The 21,310-nt window shown below is 40.9% G+C and overlaps 1 protein-coding gene across 2 annotated transcripts in view; it reads right to left on the minus strand.

Moving 5' to 3' along the window:
* The window catches only part of COG5 (component of oligomeric golgi complex 5), a 375,810-nt gene that overhangs the window by 82,618 nt on the left and 271,882 nt on the right, over window positions 1-21,310 (minus strand). For both annotated transcript variants that reach the window (XM_062174782.1, XM_062216926.1), the window contains exon 12: window positions 2,438-2,642. In XM_062174782.1, the coding sequence (XP_062030766.1) occupies window positions 2,438-2,642 (205 nt within the window). The remainder of the gene's footprint in view (window positions 1-2,437; window positions 2,643-21,310) is intronic.

Genomic DNA, 21,310 nt, shown 5'->3' on the forward strand with positions numbered 1-21,310 from the left:
GGTAATTGGCTCAAGTGGTTGGGTTCCTGCTCCCATGTGGGAGACCCACACTGAGTTCCTGGCTCCCAGCTTCAGCGCCAGGCTGTTGTGGGCATTTAGGGAGTGAACCAGCAAATGGGTGTACACACTCTTTTCTTTTTTAAAGATTTTTATTTATTTATTTGAAAGGCGGAGCCACAGAGAGGCAGAGGCAGAGGGAGACAGAGGGAGAGGAGTGAGAGAGGGAGAGAGGAAGAGGGGTGTCTTCCATCTGCTGGTCCATTTTCCAGATGGCCGCAATGGCCGGAGCTGAGCCAATCTGAAGCCAGGAGCCAGGAGCTGGGAGCCTCCTCTGGGTCTCCCGTGTGGGTGCAGAGGCCCAAAGACTTGGGCCATCTTCCACTGCTTTCTCATGCCATAGCAGAGAGCTGGATCACAAGTGGAGCAGCCAGGTCTCAAACTGGTGCCCATATGGGATGCCAGCACTGCAGGCAGCAGCCTTACCTGCTACGCCACAGTGCTGGTCCCACACACAATCTCTTTATGTATCTCTCTGCTCCTCAACTAAGTTTTTTTAAATGAAAAAAAAAATTAGGCAGAAAATGTGAAGGTACTTCAAAAAGTCTGTGAAAATAGAATTAGGAGATAAGTTTATTTCACTATAAAAATTTTTGAAACTTATGCATAATTTTTTCATGATATCCATTTCCTATGAACTTTCTGAAGACCCCTCACATACAGTTAACACTTCTACCTCCTGGAGACAAATTATTATTACCACTAGCTTTGCATATCTCAAGATCAATTTCGGGGAATACATATATGTTTAAAAAGAAAAACAGGGGCAGACATTAGACAGTGGTGAAGACACTGCCTGGGATGCCCACCTTCCACACTGGAGTGCTTGGGTTCAAGTCCCATCTCTGCTCATGACTCCAGCTTCCTGCTAATGTGTACCCTGGGAGGCAACAGTGATGGCTCAAGTTGTTGAGTCCCTGCCGCCTACACGGGAGACCTGGACTGAATTTCTGGCTTCTGGCTTTAGCCTGGCCCAGTCCCCAGCTGTTGCAGGCATCCAGAGAGTAAACCAACAATGAGAACTTTACCTCTCTGTTTCTCCCCCTTTCAAATAAATAGAATGGTGCTATATATGTTATTTTACATACATCTTAAAAAAGATTTTAATATAACATTAGGATCAACAGACTTGAATTCTGTCCTTCTTGTCCCTCTTCGAATGGGTCTTAACTAGTTTCCCTGTTTATCATAGGAAAGTTATTGAGGGGAAATATGGTTTCATGTTATCATTCCAGCTTCTACCTACTGTACTTTGCCAATCAGAACTTCTAACTTTAGTAATAATTATATGAATTAAAAAAAAAATTAAAAGAGAAACATCTATGTAAACAGCAATTATAACCAATTTCTCTTATATTACAGGTGAGTGCTAAGAATCTGCTATTGCTTTAGTCAGCCTTGCCACAATAAATGTGATTCCAGTGTTTAAAGAAAGGGATGAGAGCCAATCACTTAATTTGGTGCTTCAACATAAATTTAAAAATACTTTCAATTGTGGAGAAAAGTCTGAGATGAAATGAACTGCTGAAATGGTATATCAGCTTCCAAAATGGTTCCTAAATATGGCTATACTGCTACACTTTGGGGGACCTAAGGAATTCTCAGAGGTAGGTTTACTATACTCAGTTTTTTCCTAACCCACTGAGAATCTTTCCCAGCATAAGAATCACCTCCTCTATAGTCTCTGAATACACTAGGTTTTTTTTTAAATGTCACATTTATGCCAGTGGTCCATTAATAATGATGCTGTCTGATGTAATTGCAGGAATGCTATAATACTAAAAGACAATGACCACATATGCTCACCTCCTGGCTTCTAAACACCCTGTTTAGTTTTATACTTAAGAACCAGAATACTCAATTAAGGGGCTGACACTGTGGCAAAGTGGGTTAAGCTGCAACATGGCACTGGTTCATTTTCTGGCTGCTCTACTTCCAATCCAGCTCCCTGCTAATATACTTGGGAAAACAGTGGAAGATGGCCCAAGTGCTTGGGCTCCTGCACTCATGTAGATTTGAAGAATCCCTTGGTTCATGGTTTCAGCCTGGCCCAGTCCTGGCTGTTGCAGCCTCTAGGGAGTAAACCAGTAGATGGAAGGTCTCCATCTGTGTAACTCTGCCTTTCAAATAAATAAATAAATCTAATGTGTGTGTGAATATATATAAATATATAGACATATATATACATATATATATGAATGCTCAACTAAGGGTGAAATTTGGCTTCTTCAGTTGAAAATCTTGAAAAGTCTTTTAAATATACAAATAACAATCATTACAAGTACTTAGAGGCTCAGTGAAATTCCTGATTTCAATAAAATACAAATGAAGGACAAACAGCCTTAACATGCAACAAACTGTTTAAGTTAAACAAACATACTCATAATCTGGCCTCTTTGGTATGAATACATCCAGTGCATCGTCTTCCATGTGCTGTAGCTCAACATAGAGATCTGTGTTTCCACCTGCATTAAAATTTCCTTGGATATTCTGATGGTATTGTTGAAGACGCTTCCATAAGTCATTATAAAGACGCAACAATTTAGGGTACTCTCCTTCAAATGACTGTTTTAAAAACACAGAAGCTGTAAAATAAAACAATAACACTGATTAGAGAAATGAGAAAAGATTAATGTGTTGGAAGCAAATAAATGCTTGTTTTGCACGTAAAGATGATGTAACAAAAAGCCAAGAGTACATGACAAACCAAATTGTTCCCACAATTTCTTCTAAAAATTAAGTTTGAATTGTATTTATTTGAGAGGCAAAGAGACAGAGAGTGACAGATATACAGAGATCCCATATATAGGTACACTCTGCAAATGTAAACAATGCCCATGGCTGTGCCAAAGCCATGATCCAGGAACTCAATCTGTCTCCCACGTGAGTGTCAGGAACCCAATTACTTGTGCAATCACCACAGCCTCTGAGCATTTGCATTGGCAGGAAGCTGGAATCAGCAGACAGAGCTGGGTATCAAATCTAAGCACTTCAATGTTGGATGTGGACATTTTAACCACTAGGCCAAATGCCGTTCAAAACGAGGCCATTTAAAATAATGTTAGTAACAATAATTTTGCTCTCTATTTACTGCATATGACATGTGGACTATATACTCTGATGTATGTGCCAGCATCCCAATCTGAGTACCAGTACAAGTTCCATCTGCTCCACTTTTGATCCAGTTCTCTGCTGGTGTGCCTGGGAGAACAGCAGAGAATGGCTCAAGTGTTTAGGTCCCTGTATCCACATGGGAGACTAGATAAAGCTCCTGGTTTCAGCCTGGTCATTACAACCATCTGGGGAGTGAACCAGAGGATGGAAGATCTCTCTTTGTCTCTCCTTCTCTCTCTGTAACTCTGCCTTTCAAATAAATAAATCTAAAAAACAAAACAAAACAGATACTGATAAGGGGTTGAAAAACAAGTCCTTCAGTATGAAAATAAAATTCTCACATGTCAGATAAAGCATATATATTTAGAATACATAAGAAATTCTCAAGTCTCAATAGTAACAAAACAATCTAACATTCCAAGAAGGTACATGCATTAAATGAAGAAAAGCACATGAAAAAATATTCATCTTTAGACAATGGGAAAGTACAAACTAAAACCACAATGAGGTACGACTAGATAATTGTTCTCAAATGACTAAAATTTAAAAAGGAGGACCATATCAAATACTAATAAGAATGAAGGGACTAGAACTCTTAGACACAGCTGGTATGAAGAAAAATCTAAGGAATCATTTTGCAAAAGAGTTTGGTGCTTCCTTAAAATGCTCTACCATATGGTCAAACCATCCTGCTCTTAGTTATTTATCCAGTAGAAACAACAATATACATTAAAAGTATCTCCATATAGGGGCCAGCACTGTGGTGCAGTGGGTTAAATCCCTGACCTGAAGTGCTGGCATCCCATGCGGGTGCTAGTTCAAGACCCGGCTGCCCCACTTCCATCCAGCTCTTTGCTATGGCTTGGGAAAGCAGCAGCAGATGGCCCAAGTCCTTGGGCCCCTGAACCCATGTGGGAGACCCGGAAGAAGCTCCTGGCTCCAGGCTTCGGATGGGCGCAGCTCCAGCCATTGCGGCCAATTAGGGAGTGAACCATTGGATGGAAGACCTCTCTCTCTCTGCCTCTCCTCTCTGTGTAACTCTGGCTTTCAAATAAAATAAATAAATCTTTAAAAAACATATATCCATATAAAGATTTATATATGCATATTCAAAGCACCTTGTAAGAGCAAAAACTTGGAAACAATCCAACTTCCCTCAAGAGGTAAATGCATAAACAAACCGTAATATATCCTTATAGTGGACTATAAGCCAGCAACAAAAACAAACTACAGTATGGATGAATCTCAATAAAACATGCTATGTGAAGGAAGCCTGACAAGCAAGAATATGCAACCCATGTACAGAATTCTATGAGATACAATCTAGCACCTAGTAACAAAAAGCAGATCTCATTTACCCAGAGATGAGAGAGGCAAATGGTGGGGGGAAGAATAGCAAAGCTCAAGGAGGTTTTCTGATGTGATGGCTAGGTTCACTGACCTTGTCAGGATGGTTTCATATGTGTTTAAACTTATCAAATTACATTTTAATATGTGTATTTTACTGCAGCTATTTAAAAGAGATACAGTCTCAGAGAGGATTCCTTGGGCCTCCCTCCTTGATGAACAATCTAGCATGGGCCCAAGTGTGCCTATCTGCTCTTGCAGGGCATGCCAACATTCAGAGTCCTGGCTGCTTTTGTATTTCTGGCAAGTAACCCTGAATGATAAGGTGACATTTCCTGCAGACAGGCAGAATGCTTGTCCACCGCACAATGCAAAACTGGTAGTTTCTTCAAGCTCAGGGTTCCTGCAATACAAATGGAAGGCACACACAGCACTTGCATGGGCCTGTCCTGTGTCTCCCCATTCTATTACACGGCTTCAGGGATCAACAAACAATACGCTGTTCATGTGGCTTGCTGTACTCGGAATGATAAAGTTCTTTTTCTCTAATCCAGGAGTTCCACGTCTTCTGACAACACTTACAGAACTATGGCTAGTCAGCTTTTTTCAGTAAGATAAAAATCTCAGCTCCTTCGAGTTCCTGAACTATTCCAATTTAAATCATATTTCTGCAGTTAGACTCCTCTAACAATCTGTTCTTTACCATAACTCATATCTATATTTGTTTAAAGCATGTTTCTCCTACCTGACTATAAACTCCATTTGGGCAAGGTCAATGCCTGTTCTAGATACATTTGTTTATCTACTACAGTGCCTGGAATAGTAAACATTAAGTACATATTTCTCAAACGATAACTGATATTGTTTTTAACAGGCTACATGTTCACTTTCATGGACATCTTATCTATATAGAAGAAATCATTGCTGAGCTTTCAGATCGTCAAGCTATACCTATTTTACCTCAGTAAATGTGATTAATGGTAAACCACTTAAGTCAAATATATTTAAAGCTTACATATAAATATATGCTTATATCTTGAAGCTAAGTACTATGTTAATTTCTTTTACATGCTGTTACAGTGTTCATATTATTTATACAACTTGATTATAATCAATTATTGGTAAGTACTTACAGGTTCCCTATTTTACATCTTAATAATCTAACAAAAATTTATAAACAGAAAATGGCAGCTTATTAGTTCCCACTCAGATGGTAACTTACTATTCAGATTATCTCCACGTGTAAACTATTGCCCTTTTTTATTTTCTAAAAATTTATTTATTTATTTGAGAATCAGAATTACAGAGAAAGAGAAGGAGAGATTTTGCATCTGCAGGTCCACTCCCCAAATGGCTGCGATGGCCAGGGCTAGGCCAGGTTGAAGCCAGGATCCAAGAGCATCATCCAACTCTCTCACATGAGTATAGGGGCCCAGGAACTTGGGGCATCTTTTGCTACTTTCCCAGGAGCAATAGCAGGGTGCTGGACCGTAAGTAGAGCAGCTGGGACTCGAACCAGTGACCACATGGGATGCTGGTGCCACAGTGCCAGGCCCCTGTCTTTTTAATTAACCATTAGTGACCACAACATAGACATTAATATGCAGATTAAACCAATATTAATAAACATAATTACTAGTGAAATGATATTTTATAATGGAGAAGATAATTTTTGAGAAGCAATTTTATTTACATTTTCTTATCAGGCAATAGATTGGGGGTGGAGATAACCAGCTTTGATTAAGAAAGTTTGCCCTTGGGGGCTGGGTAAGCTTGCCCTTGAGGCCGGCTCTGTGGAGCAGCGTTAACACCCTGGCCTGAAGCACCAGTATCCCATGTGGGCACTGGTTCTGGTCCCGGCTGCTCCTCTTCCAGTCCAGCTCTCTACTACGGCCTGGGATAGCAGTGGAAGATGGCTCAAGTCATTGAGCCCTGCGCTCACGTGGGAGACCCGGAAGAAGCTCCTGGCTCTGGATCGTCACTGCAACTCTTTCAAATAAATAAAATAAATCTTTAAAAAAAAAAAAAGAAAGAAAGAAAAAGAAAGTTTGCCCTTGATTTTATCCCTGTACTTCTATCTTCGATTCGTTACAGTAAGATCCCCTATAGCAGTAAAAATTTGTAGGCCAAATCTCGAACTATTACACATAGAGATGAAAGGATCTAAATAGTCTCTGTGGTCTTTTTCTCTTCCCACCTCCTCCACTGCAGTACCTTATTTTACCTTCTTCCCAGCACTACACAGTGCAAGAAGTTATTTAGTTTGTGTTAACTGTCCATCCTCTTTAAAATGTACATTAAATGAGAGCAAGGATACTATCTGACTTATTAACTTGTATTTTCTTTACCTAAACTAACACTAGGCATTGAATTATTGAACAAATGAACCAAAAATAGAATGAAGAGGGGTCTGGGATCAGAATTATATTAATTTTCCCATATTCTATGAGACTACTCTTAATTGTGCTACTGTCCCTACCTATCTTGTACAGCTTTAGAGGACAGCCCTGATGATTGATTTATTCCAGAGCTATAAGTATTCACAACTCCTGTCTTGGTCTATATATGTATATATAGACCAAGTGTGTGTGTGTGTGTGTGTATATATATATATATATATATATGGTGTGTGCATATACACACACACACATATATTTTAAATTTTTAAAAATTATTCAGAGAGAGATATAAGAGAAGGATCTTCCAATCTGCTGGTTCACTCGCCAAATGCTCACAAAAGCCAGGGTTAGGTAGGCCAAAGCCAAGAACCCAGAACTCAATCTGGATCTCTAACATGGGTGGCAGGGACCTAAGTACTTAAGTCATCATCTGCTGTACCAGCAGAAAGCTAAGTCAGAAGCAGAGCAGAAGTAGGCATTCTAATATGGGACGTGAGTGCTCCATGTGGTGATTAGACTGCTGCGCCAAATGCCTACACCAACTTGCCTTAGTCTTGACCTGTTGTGCAAACTCCCAGCCTGTATGAAGCTTCTGCTCCTACACCTCCCTCTGGAGATGTCCAAATAGTGGGCAGTGTCAAATCTGCCTGGAAAGATGGCACCATTCAACAAATATTTGCTGACCATCTCTTACTTTTCAAGTAGTACTATAAATGCTAGATAAGAAGTAGTGAATACAAATAAGCAAGTGTGCGGCCAATGTCGTCGTGCGGCAGGTTGAGCCACTGCCTGCAACAGTGGCATCCCATACCCAGTCTAGCTCCCTGCTTATGTGCATTGGGACTCAGTGGAAGATGGTCCCAAGTTCTTAGGTCCCTGCCACCCACGTGGGAAATCTGCATGGAATTTCAGGTTCCTGGTTTTGGCCTGCCCTGCCCTGCCCTGGCCATTGCAGCTACTTGGATTCTAGCAGAATGAAGATGTCTTTGTCTCTACTACTCTGTCACTCTTTTTTAAAAAATAGCAAGTTCCTATCCATATGGTGTTTATTCTCCTTAAAGGAGGACAATAGATAAATCAGTATGTAAGATAGTAACGGCAATGCTAACTGCTTTGAAGAAAAATGAGGTGAGATTAGAGAATAGTGATAAGGAGTGCTATTTTATGTATTGTAGTCAGAGAAGCAAGGTCTCTAATGAAACAAGTTACCTGGGAAATTTCTTATCCCAGTAGGAGCTGTTGGCTGTATTTTAATGGAACTTGTCATTCTCTTTGGAGACCTTGGCCTGGAGACCTTGGCCTGAGAATCAGCTTTCACAGCTGGGTTAGGTCTGTCCTTTGTAAGTAAAAAGCTACCCGTTTCTAGCACATTCCTTCCCCTCACTGGGCTGGTTACCAATCAACAGGTCTTATCTAAACTATGCAAACTATGAAAATAAAAGTCTGTAATCTATTCCCCTCGGGATGTCTTGGAAATATTTTCTCTTACATAACTGTACTGGCTATCCATTGCCATACAGCAAAATACTACAAATGGAGCTGCTTGTTTTAACACATAATTATTATCTTATAGTTTCTGTGCGTCAGGAATGCCGTCGTGGCTCAGCTGGACCCTCTACTTCAGGTTCTCTCACATGGTGCCAGTTTTCAGGGGTCTCATATAAAAGGTTGAGGAATGAGGGATCTGCTTCCAAGCTTTTGTGGTTGCTGTCAGGATTCAGTTCCTTATGGGCTGCTGGGCTGAGGGACTCAGTTTCTCACTTGCTGTAGGCTGGAAGGCAACCTTAGCTCCTTTCCTAGCGGACTTCTGGAACATGGCTGCCTGTTTCCTCAAAACATGCCAGCCAAGAAGGCAGCAGAGGTTAAAGTCCTATGTAACCTAACTGCAGATGGGACACCTCTCTGTTTGTTCTGTAGCTCAGAACAAAGTGTTGCCTATACTCAAGGGGGAAGAGATTACACCTGGGTGTAAATACCAAGAGCCGGGGTCACTGCGAGTCATGTTAGGATGTGTCTGATGTAACAAAATATGCCATACACTTCAACACAATTTACAGTCATGAGGTTGCTTAACAATAGGAACTTGTTCTGAAAAATGTGTTGTTAGGTATTTCAGCATTGTGTAAACATCACAGAATGTACTTATACAAGCTAAAGTGGTGGCCATGTCACTAGGCAATATCATCTTATGGGACCACAATTGTATAAGCTATCTGTGGTTGGCCAGAAAACTGTTATGAGGTACATCACTACACAAAAGTCAAATGTTGAGGGTCACACAGCAAACAGCCTTGTGCCTACCTCAAATGGTGATAAATCAAGCACATATTAACCCTTCCTACCATTGAACAGCAAGACTAAACAAAAAAAGTTGATCATTAAAAATATAAATGTTTTGGGGCTGGCATTGTGGCACAGTGGGTTGACCCTGGCCTGAAGTGCCAGCATCCCATATGGGCGCCGGTTCTAGTCCTGCCTGCTCCTCTTCCAATCCAGTTCTCTGCTGTGGCCTGGGATGGCAGCAGAGGATGGCCCAAGTCCTTGGGCCCTGCACCCACATGGGAGACCCAGAAGAATCTCCTGGCTCCTGGCTTCGGATCGGCACAGCCCTGGCCATTGTGGCCATCTGGGGAGTGAACCAGTGGACAGAAGACCTCTCTCTCTATCTCTACCTCTCTCTGTAACTCTTTCAAATAAATAAAATAAATCTTTTAAAAAATAAATGTTTAAAGTATTGTTAAAAAGAGACCAACATTCTAAAAGTAGCTCAGTCATAAAACAAGAGTACCAGTTACACAAATAACTCAACTGCCTCAAGTTCAAGAGATTTTTCCATTGTTCATTCTACTTTAATCACTGATGTGAGCAATAATTTTTTCCTTCTAAGTTCTGGAACTTTGATTCAAGAAATATACTGAAATCACAAAAAAAATCTTTAACTCTAAATATATTTTGTTGAAGATTAATAAACCTTTTCTATTTGATTTAATTATAATAAAACTAAAATCAGAAATCAAACAAAATAGACCTTTTAACACTCAGAGAACTCTCATTTAGATTAATGGATATTAAAGTTATTTGAATGAAAAATATGATATGACTAAAAAACTGTACTTTTAATTGAGAATTTGATTTTTTTTTTTTTTTATTTTTTTTTGACAGGCAGAGTGGACAGTGAGAGAGAGAGAGACAGAGAGAAAGGTCTTCCTTTGCCGTTGGTTCACCCTCCAATGGCCGCCGCGGTAGCGCGCTGCGGCCGGCGCACCGCGCTGTTCCGATGGCAGGAGAATTTGATTTTTAAACACACACACACACACACACACATATAGAAATCTCCTACGGCCTAGGATTATCTCCTTTGACAAATAGACCACCCTCTCTAGCTCACAGAAAAAGTATTGGCTGCTAAAAAAGAATTCTCTCAGCCTGTTATGTCCCATCTACCTATAACTGCTTCCAGCCTTCAACTTTACTATCAGGAGCAAGAATCCATTCCATACAGGACCACTTCCTCAGCTTTTGTTCTTGGCTACATCCCATTTCATCTCCTCCAAAAGCGTTACTCCATTTTGTATTTTCTGGCTTTTTACCTTGTTTTGGCTCCCTGCCAAGATCAATAAGAAGTGCTTTAATATGTTCTTTCATAGTATAAAAGACCAAGCATACAAACAAGCTCCCCGCTGGCCCTACGGCTGCTGACATGTAGCTAGTTTCTGTTGCTCTTTTCACTAAAATGTCTACCCACATTACCTTACCATTTCAACATTATCACTAGACTCTCACCTGCCACAATACCATTGAAACTTTGGTTAAAGTCACCATATCATTCCAACTGCCAAAAACTTCTCTGATCTGTTTCCTCCCACTTGATCCCTGTCGATCATTCTCCCCTTTGCAAAACACTCTCATGATCTAATGATCCCAGTGTCTCTTGGTTGTTCAACTTGTACCATATTCCTTTTTTTCTCTCCCCCTTCCTCCTCCCTCTCCTCTTCTCCTTTCCATTCCTTTCTCTTTTGTATTTTTGTTTTTTTTAGAGGATTGACTTTATTTATTTGACCAGGAAAGATTTTTCCACCTGCTGGTTTACTCCCAATATGGCTGTAATAGCCACAGCTGAGCCAGGCTCAAGCAAGGAGTGTGTACTCCATTCTGGTCTCCCACATGGGTGGCAGGGACCAAAGTACTTGGGCTATCTGCTGCTCCCTTCTCAGGCTCATCAGAAGGGAGCAGGATTGGAAGTGGACTCCAACAGGCACTCCAATACGGGAGGCTGGCATTGCAGACAGCTTAACCTGCTGCACCAAAAAACCCCATTAATAGTTCCTATTCTTCTGTGCTGTCTTCCTTCCTGTGCCCAAAATGCTTTCATTAAAAGGTAGTACAGATTTCAAACACATCATGTAGAAAGAAGCTTACCTATCAATTTGGCTTCAACACTTATTAACAGCACTCCCATTTTACCTTTATCTTTAGCCAATCCTGTCCATAATAACTATCAGTTATTTTAGAGTAAATAACAAACATTGTATCATCTCATCCATAAATATCCAGCACATATAACTTAGGACTGTTTTTTTTTTTAAATAATTCTGTTACCATACTTCACATAAAACTGATCACAGTCACCTGACTTAGGATTTTTTTTTTAAATGATGTGACTTAGTACCTATGAGTAATCCATATACAATAATGAATTGATATTAAGAACCTAAGTATGGCTCCCCTATTTAGTATCTTTTTTGAAAATAGGTTTTACTTTTGGTTGATTCATAATAATTGTACATGTTTACTAAGTACAATGTGATTTATTTTTCAAAAAAGATTTTTTGTTTGAAAGCCACAATGAGAGAGAGAGAGAGAGTGAGTGAGAGAGAGAGAGAGAGAGAGAGAGAGGAGGGAGGGAGGGAGGCTGGCTCCATCTGTTGGCTCATCATTCTACAAATGCCCACAACAACCAGGATTAGGCCAGGAGTTAGGAACTCCACGAAGGTCTCCTGTAAAGATGAAAGGGGCTCAAGTACTGGAGCCATCATCTGCTGCCTCTTAGGTACATTAGAGGGAAGCTGGATTGCAAATGGGGAGTAGCTAGGAGATGGGCATCCTAAGTAGCAGCTTAACCAGCTGTGCCACAATGCTCTCAGTGTTTTGATACATCTCTCTATTGTGTAATGATGAAATCTGGGCAATTCACATATTGATCACTTCCAAAATTTATCATTTACTTGTGGTTAGGACAATCAAAATCTTCCAGCAATTTTGAAATACACAAAAGAGGTGAGGCATCTACAATCCAACAACTGAAGTCTAAAATTCTCCAAAATCCAAAACATTTTCCATCATCAACATGTACTAATGGCTGGCGCTGCGGCTCAATAGGCTAATCCTCCACCTGTGGCGCCGGCACACCGGGTTCTAGTCCCGGTTGCCCCTCTTCCAGGCCAGCTCTCTGCTATGGCCTGGGAGTGCAGTGGAGGATGGCCCAAGTGCTTGGGTCCTGCACCCGCATGGGAGACCAGGAGAAGCACCTGGCTCCTGGCTTTGGATCAGCACCATGCGCCGGCCACAGCAGCCATTGGAGGGTGAACCAACAGTAAAGGAAGACCTTTCTCCCTGTCTCTCTCTATCTATTCTGTCAAAAACAAAACAAAACAAAACAAAAAACAAAAAAAACATGTACTAGTCAACAATGTTACTAGTAAAAAAGATTCCACACCTGACCTCACACAGTAAGTTGTAGTCAAAATGCAGATCAACTGAAAATACTGTATAGCAGTGGGCACTGTGATGCAGTGGGTTAACCTGTAGCTTTGGACACCTGTATCCCATACTGGAGTATAGGTTCAAACCCCAGCTACTCCACTTCCAAACCAGCTTTCTGCTAATACACCTCAGAGACAACAGATGATGGTCCAAATACTTGGGTTCCTACCAACCATGTGGAAGGCCTGGATAGAGTTCTTGGGCCCTGGTTTTGGTCTGGCCCAGTCCCAGATGTTTCGGCATCTGGGGAGTGAACCAGCAGATGGAAGGTCCATCTCTACACCCTCCACATCTTCCCTACCATGCACCCTTTGTCTCTCCCTTTCTTTCACTCTGCCTGTCAAATCAAAACAAAACCACAACAAAAATTACTTTCAGGTTATATGTATCAGGTACATATGAAACAAATTAATTTCATGTTTAGATTTGAGTCTCATCCTCCAGACAGCTTATTATGTATGCAAGTATGTAAATATTCCAATAACAAAAAGTCTGAAGTACTTTTGGTCAGCATTTTAGATAAGGCAGATTCAACCTTATATTATTATCTACTACAGTAACCCTACTGTGTAACAGAACATTAGGACTTATTCCTCCTCTCTAACCTTAATTTTGTACCTGTTGACTAATTTTTCTTTCTTTTTTTTGACAGGCAGAGTGGACAGTGAGAGAGAGAGAAAGGTCTTCCTTTTCTGTTGGTTCACCCCTCAATGGCCAGCGCACCGCTCTGATCCGAAGCCAGAAGCCAGGTGCTTCTCCTGGTCTCCCATGCGGGTGCAGGGCCCAAGGACCTGGGCCATCCTCCACTGCACTCCCAGGCCACAGCAGAGAGCTGGACTGGAAGAGGAGCGACCGGGACTAGAACCCGGTGTGGAACCCAGGTGGAGGATTAGCCTATTGAGCCGCGGCGCCAGCCTAGACTAATCTTTCTTGACTTTCCCCTTTCCCAGCTTATGGTAACCATGATTCTACTGTACTACTACATGAGATGAATTTTTTAGATTCCACAGCACAGATCATGTAGTACTTCATCTTTCTGTACTTCACTTAACATAATGACCTGAAGTTCCATCCACATTGTCACAGGATTTCATAATTTTTAATGTACTTTTAATTTTTTTGAAGAACCTCAACACTGTTGTCCATAATGGCTGCACATGTTTACATTTCCACCAACAGTGTATAAATGTTCTTTTTCCACATTCTTGCCACTCTGTTTTTTGCTTGCTTGTTTGCTTGTCTTGTTGAACTATTCTTATTGAGGTAGGGGATATCACACTGTGGTTTTGATTTCTATTCCCCAGTGATTAGTTGAGTGTTTTGTCATGTACTTGTTGGTCATTAGCACGTCTTCTTTTATGAAGTGTTTGAAGTCTTTTAACCACTTTTAATTGAATTTTTTATATTGAGTTGTCTGAGGTCTTTATGTATTTATAGACATCAACCCCTTGCCAGATGTATGGTTTGAAATATTTTTCCTGTTCAGTAGGTTGTCTCTTTGTTGATTGTTGCCTTTGCTGTGCAGAAGCTTTTTAGTTTGATGTAATTCTGTTTGTCTATTTTGGCTCTTTTTATTTCTCTTAATTCTTTAAGAAATTGGGTCATTCATCCTAGGGAGTTTTCCTATAGTCTGGATTTTGCTGATTGCACCCTCTGATCCCTGCATTTCCTGTAAATTATTGGCTGGATCTAAAACAGTGTTTTTGAACTTTGGCTGTACATTGAAACAACTGGGGAGTTTTTAAAAATCCTGATATTTGGGTCTCACCCACTGAGGCTGATAGAATTAAAGACGTGGCTGTGGAACTTTAACCCCTCTTCAAGCCATTCTATACTGCAACAAAGTTGAAAACCATTGATCTGACAGGAATATTGCATATTTAGTAATTAAATCTGTGTTCTGTTTGGCTATTTTGTGAAATCAAGGATATTAATCATTACTGCCCTAGTCCAGTAATTCATTAGAAATTCCAAAATGAAGATATCCTAACATTCTGTTGCATTTAATAGAGTAGATACTTTCATGAACGAAAACTTCTCCCACCAATTATTTGGCTGCTCTGAGTTGTTGTTTGGATAGGAAAGGCAGAAAAAAATGTTTGACTTTTTCTTTCTACCTGTATTCAAAGTTCCACACCATCATCAAGGGAAAGCAGTATGTCTTCATTTGAATTATGAGGAATTCACAAGTTCAGACATATTTGTTGAGTTTCAATCCCTCACAACTATTAATCCTACTAATGCTAAAATTATTCCATCTTTGGTAGGTACTTATTGCTTCCTGAGCATAATACAATCATGGTAGTACTTTGATATCTTCTTTGCTTCCGAAAGGGTTGCAGAATTATTCTGCACATTTTCTGCCTCAAATCTGGAATCAGGCATTTATTTCTTCAAAGAATCCTGGTTTATTTGAATGGGAAATCATGTTTAAAGACAACAACATGAGTGTCTCAGTATTACTGAAATGGCTATTATTTCTTATAATCAGAGCTATAAAGTGATATAAATCAAATTACATAAAAAAAGATACATCAGTTCTCATTGATCTTACCTACCTGATACTTTCTATCTCCTAAGTTCAAAACACTAATTCACCATTATATCAGCATAATTATTCATTTACTTACTCCTATATCACATATTCAGTAATCTGAGACAAACATCAGTATTGTAATTACTGAAAAGAACTCACAGCTTTTATAAGACAGTTCTTTATTTAAGTCAAGTTTCTGGACTTTAAGAAATTATTTATTTGAAAAGCTGGGAGAAGGGGCTGGTGCTGTGGCATAGCAGGTAAAGCTGCCGCCTGTAGTGTCAGCATCCCATATAGGCACGAGTTCAAGCCCCAGCTGCTCCACTTCCAATCCAGCTCTCTGCTTTATGGACTGAGAAAGCACTGGGAAATGGCCCAAGTCCTTGAGTCCCTGCACCGATGTGGTCTAATTTTGACTTTCAAATAAATATAAGTTTACGTTTAAAAATGTAAACAAAAATGTATGTCACGTCCTTTCTTAGATAAACAATATCAAACTAGATACATATTTATCCACTTTTTAAGTGTCAGAGACCCAGAAAAAGCTCCTGGCTTTGAATTGGCCCAGCTCCAGCCATTATGACCATTTGGGGAATGAACCAGTGAATGGAAGATTTTTCTCTCTCTGCCTTTGCCTCTCTGTAACTCTGCCTTTCAAATAAATGAATAAATCTTTTTTTTTAAAAAATTTGACAGGTAGAATTATAGACAGTGAGAGAGAGACAGAGAGATAGGTCCTCCCTCCATTGGTTCACTTCCCAGTGGCCGCTATGGCAGGAACTATGCCAATCCGAGGGCAGGAGCCAGGTGCCTCTTCCCAGTCTCTCATGCAGGTGCAGGGGCCCAAGCATTTGGGCCATCCTCCACTGCCCTCTGGGGCCACAGCAGAGAGCCGGACTGGAAGAGGAGCAACTGGGACCAGAACCTGGCGCCCATATGGGATGCCAGCACCGAAGGCAGAGGATTAACCAAGTGAGCCACGGCGATGGCCCCTAAATGAATAAATCTTTTTTGTTGCTTTTTTTTTTGGTGGTTAAATTTTTTAAAAAAATTTTTAACTTTTATTTAATGAATATAAATTTCCAATGTACAGCTTATGGATTACAATGGCTTCCCCCTGCCATAACTTGCCTCCCACCCGCAACCCTTCCTTCTCCTGCTCCCTCTCCCCTTCCATTCACATCAAGATTCATTTTCAATTCTCTTTATATACAGAAGATCAATTTAGTATGTATTAAGTAAAGATTTCAACAGTTTGCGCCCACATAGAAACACAAAGTGAAACATACTGTTTGAGTACTAGTTATAGCATTAAATCACAATGTATGGCACATTAAAAAAAAAAAAGCAAAGCAGAGAGAGATATGCTCCATTAGTTCATATTGTCCTTCATGTCTAATGCAATAAGAACAAAAATTATTGTGTTAAGAAGTAGTCAAATGAATAAGTTAAAAAGTCAAATGAAACAGTACCTCTCTGTGTGGTGATGACACATTTACATTTGTTTAGGAATTTCTTCTTTCATTCTAATCTTGTTTTGTACTTATATGGCTTCAAACATGAGGAGCAACCGGGACAGAAACGGCGCCCCGACCGGGACTAGAACCCAGTGTGCCAGCACCACAGGTGGAGGATTAGCCTATTGAGCTGCAGCGCCGCATTTATCCACTTTTTAAAAACGTAATGCATCTTAATGGTGGCTCCTCAGTGGTATACACAAATACTTCTTATCCTTTTTTCTCCCTTCATTTTTCTAGTTGCATGGCATTCCATTCTCTAGATGCACCATAGTTTGACTAATTTTCATGTACATCTGTGACTTTTACACAATTTGCTATTCTAAATAACAGAATGAACATGTTTTTTCATGTTTGCCATGCATGTATGGAATGGATTCTTAGAAGTAAAATTGCTGGGTCAAAGAAGCAAATGCTTCCATCTGTAAGGCTTGTATGCTAATTAACAGCGTGGGAGAACGACTCTTTCTCTAGAGACTGGCCAACAGAATATGTTATCAAACTTTTTTTTTTTTTTTAAGATTTATTTATTTATTTGAAAACTAGAGTTACAGAGAGGAAGCGGCAGAGAGATACAGAAAGAGATCGTCCACCCACTGGCTCATTCCCTAAATGGCCACAATGGTCGTAGCTGAGCCAATCCAAACCAGGATCTTATTCCATGTCTCCTACATGGGTACAGGGGCCCAAGGACTTGGATAACCTGCTGCTCTCCCAGGCGCGTTAGCAGGGGGCTGGATTGGAAGCACAGCAGCTGAGACAGGAACTGGCGCTCATATGGGATGCCAGCACTTCAGGAGGTGGCTTTACCTGCTATGTCACAGTGCCGGCCCCTACCAAACTTTCTTTTTGCTAACCAGATAGATGAAAAAGAGTTCTCTGTATTTTTACTCTTATTTCTCTCTTTTATGGGTGATGCTAACCATCTTTTCTATATTTTAAATAGATACTTAAGAGTTACCTACATGCTTTTCCCAGTAGGGTTGATATTTTTCTTATTATTTTAGGAGCTTTTTATATACTAGGGGTACTAAGACTTTTTCTTGGATGTACATTACGCATTTTTTTCCTAGTTCATCATTGTCTTTTTTTTTTTTTTTTTTGGACAGGCAGAGTGGACAGTAGAGGGAGACAGAGAGAAAGGTCTTCCTTTTGCCGTTGGTTCACCTTCCAATGGCCACCGCGGTAGGCGCGCTGCGGCCAGCGCACCGCGCTGTTCCGATGGCAGGAGCCAGGTGCTTCTCCTGGTCTCCCATGGGGTGCAGGGCCCAAGCACTTGGGCCATCCTCCACTGCACTCCCTGGCCACAGCAGAGAGCTGGCCTGGAAGAGGGGCAACCGGGACAGGATCGGTGCCCCGACGGGGACTAGAACCCGGTGTGCTGGCGCCACAAGGCGGAGGATTAGCCTACTGAGCCGCGGCGCCGGCCCATTGTCTTTTTTTTTTGACAGGCAGAGTTAGACAGTGAGAGAGAGACAGAAAAGTCTTCCTTTTCCATTGGTTCACCCCCCAAATGGCCGCTATGGCTGGCACGTTGTGGCCGGCACGCTGTGCCGATCCAAAGCCAGGAGCCAGGTGCTTCCTCCTGGTCTCCCATGAGGGTACAGGGCCCAAGCACTTGGGCCATCCTCCACTGCCTTCCAGGGCCACAGCAGAGAGCTGGACTGGAAGAGGAGCAACCAGGACAGAACCCGGCGCTCCAACCGGGACTAGAACCTGGTGTGCTGGCACCGCAGGCGGAGGATTAGCCTAGTGAGCCGCAGCGCCGGTCATTGTCTGTTTTAAGGTGATATTTTTTTAAGGTGTATGACATGAAAAAATTTAATCAGATCATCAACCTTTTCATCATTGTTTTTAGATACTGAAGTAGCGAAGTTTTTCTTTACCCCTAGTTTGTCTGTCTTTCCTTCTGGTACTTGAATGGTTTCATATTTAATATACAACCTTTTGGCCATTTAGAATTTACCCTAATACACTGGGTAAGCTGGGCATTTTTTTCTCTGAAATTTTTTTCTTATCAAACCATACTCTTCAGTTCTGAGCACTTTACCTCACTAACTACTTGATTTCATTTCCATCAGCAAAGCTTCACACGTAGTTTACCTTTTAGTCTCAAGTTAGCTTTCTTCTTTTAGCATAATGAAAAGTGCTTTGCATTGCGTAACTGATGAAATAAAATGTTTGCCGCAAAGAATCAAATACTCATAAATAAGGTATGAGGAAAAAATTAAGCATCTAAGAACTGAACATCCTTTGATAATAATCATTTATATTTGTGCAACCATTTTTTTAAAATTTTGTCCCTGTGGATCATGTATATATACTGCTGTTTGTTTTCTAAAAGTATTCCCTACTACAGTCTTGTTTAGCTTGTATGCTTGTTATTTTTTTTAAAATGAAGAGTATTGATTTTCACAGTTTATTTTCTTTGCAGATTTTTCCTAATTCATAGAGTCTTTAAATATTAACACTGTAGAAAGCTATCTCAACAGAATGTCTATTACGTATTGAGCACTGTGCTGACAGGAACAGAGGTAGACAGAAGCTTTTTCCAAAGCCTCGTGGGTAAGCAGACTTGCTAGTAGGGGAACCATTATCACGCCATAGGACAAGTGCTAAAATTGGGGACATTAGGTTCTGTGAAAACAGAGAGGATGTGTTCCCCATATTTGGGTGTATAATAGAAGGGAGGCATCAGGGAACATTTAATTTCTAAACTGGGATTGGAAAGAGCAGTGTGAGTTATCCAGATGAAGGTGGAGACAGAGACACATGTTTTCTGAGAAGTGTGTGGGTGACTAAAGAGTTCAAGCACAAGAACAGAGATATAAAAAGAGAAAGGAGAAGAATGAATACAATGGAAATGGGGAAGGATCCAGAAAGTCACGTTTGGATTACATTCTGAGAGAAATGGAGGAAGAGGAATGGAGGCAGAATGGCTCTCCCCTTGGAACAATTCAAGAAGTCATTTACATTTTTAGGTATTCAAGCTTGATTCAAGCAAAAGACCCATGTGGAAAGAGAAGAAACTAGCAAAATGTGAGGGATTCACAGGACTGGAACAAAAAAACAGAAACTGCAGGAATCTCAAATCAGGTTTCCCATGGAACATTTGCTGAGTTCTATGGATGCAAGGAAAGCTGGGGAATTAGTTCCAATACTTCAAAAAGCAAATTAAAAAGTTCTTTGTATTTTTGGTACAGAGACAATAAAAGCCAGTTTTGGGAAAGGACATGAGCCAGCCAGTCAGGTCAGGCAGAGGACGTTCATTGGTTCTGATGATTCATGAGGTAGGAGGCCTGGGCACCTTTGCACAGCACAGCTAGGTCAGCTTCAGTATGTCAACACTGGGGAGACAAATTCCCTCCAACTTCTCAATTAAAAGCCCGAGGGAAGCATATCCAAATAAAAAATAGTAAGAGGTACACCAAGGCTTATTAAAACTGTGACTGCCCCAAGCCAATCCAATCACAAAACAAATTGAAATGATCAGCCTCTCTCTCTCTCAGTACACACATACACATACACACACAAACTCTAGTGTCAGAGGGAGAAGAGAGACCAGCAAAATATTTCAGAATATACAAATAAAACTTTAAAATTAGTAATGAAAGACTGACAGTTATATTGGGGAAAAAAACATATACTCTGTAAAACAGAATATCCAAATGGTGCATGTGTATTTACATTTTTACATATACAGAATAATGAATAATACTACCATTCAGAAGGAAAATTAATGCAGCTATATGATGCAACTAAATGTTCACCAGAATGGCTAACACAAAATACACAGAAAATACCAAGTATTGACAAGGAGAAAGACTCGTACTCTCATATATTGCCAATGAGAGTTTAAACTGACAAACCACACTGAAAAAGTCTTTGACAGTACTTACCAATGCAGACAATATGTATATTCTATGAGCTACTATACTAGCTTCCTATTGTAACAAATTGCCATTAACTCGGAAGTTTAAAACAACATATATAGCCGGTGCCGTGGCTCAACAGGCTAATCCTCCGCCTTGCGGCGCTGGCACACTGGGTTCTAGTCCCGGTCGGGGCACCGATTCTGTCCTGGTTGCCCCTCTTCCAGGCCAGCTCTCTGCTGTGGCCCGGGAGTGCAGTGGAGGATGGCCCAAGTGCTTGGGTCCTGCACCCCATGGGAGACCAGGAGAAGCACCTGGCTCCTGCCATCGGAACAGCGCGGTGCGCCGGCCGCAGCGCGCTACCGCGGCGGCCATTGGAGGGTGAACCAATGGCAAAAGGAGGACCTTTCTCTCTGTCTCTCTCTCTCACTGTCCACTCTGCCTGTCAAAAAAAACAAACAAACAAACAAACAAAAAAAAAACCACAACAACAACAACAAAAAACCATATATGTAGTATCTTACAGTTTTGGAGGCCAGAATCCAAAATCAGTCTCACAAAGCATCAGAAGAGCGGCCGGTGCTCTGGTGCAGCAGGTTAAGTCACCACCTGCACTGTGGGCATCCCATACAGGAGTTGGTTCAAGTTCTGCTACTCCACTTCTGATCTAGTTCTCTGCTCATGTGCCTAGGAAAGCAGTGGAAG

The sequence above is a fragment of the Lepus europaeus genome, chromosome 1, assembly GCF_033115175.1.
Source record: "Lepus europaeus isolate LE1 chromosome 1, mLepTim1.pri, whole genome shotgun sequence".
Lineage (NCBI taxonomy): Eukaryota > Metazoa > Chordata > Mammalia > Lagomorpha > Leporidae > Lepus > Lepus europaeus.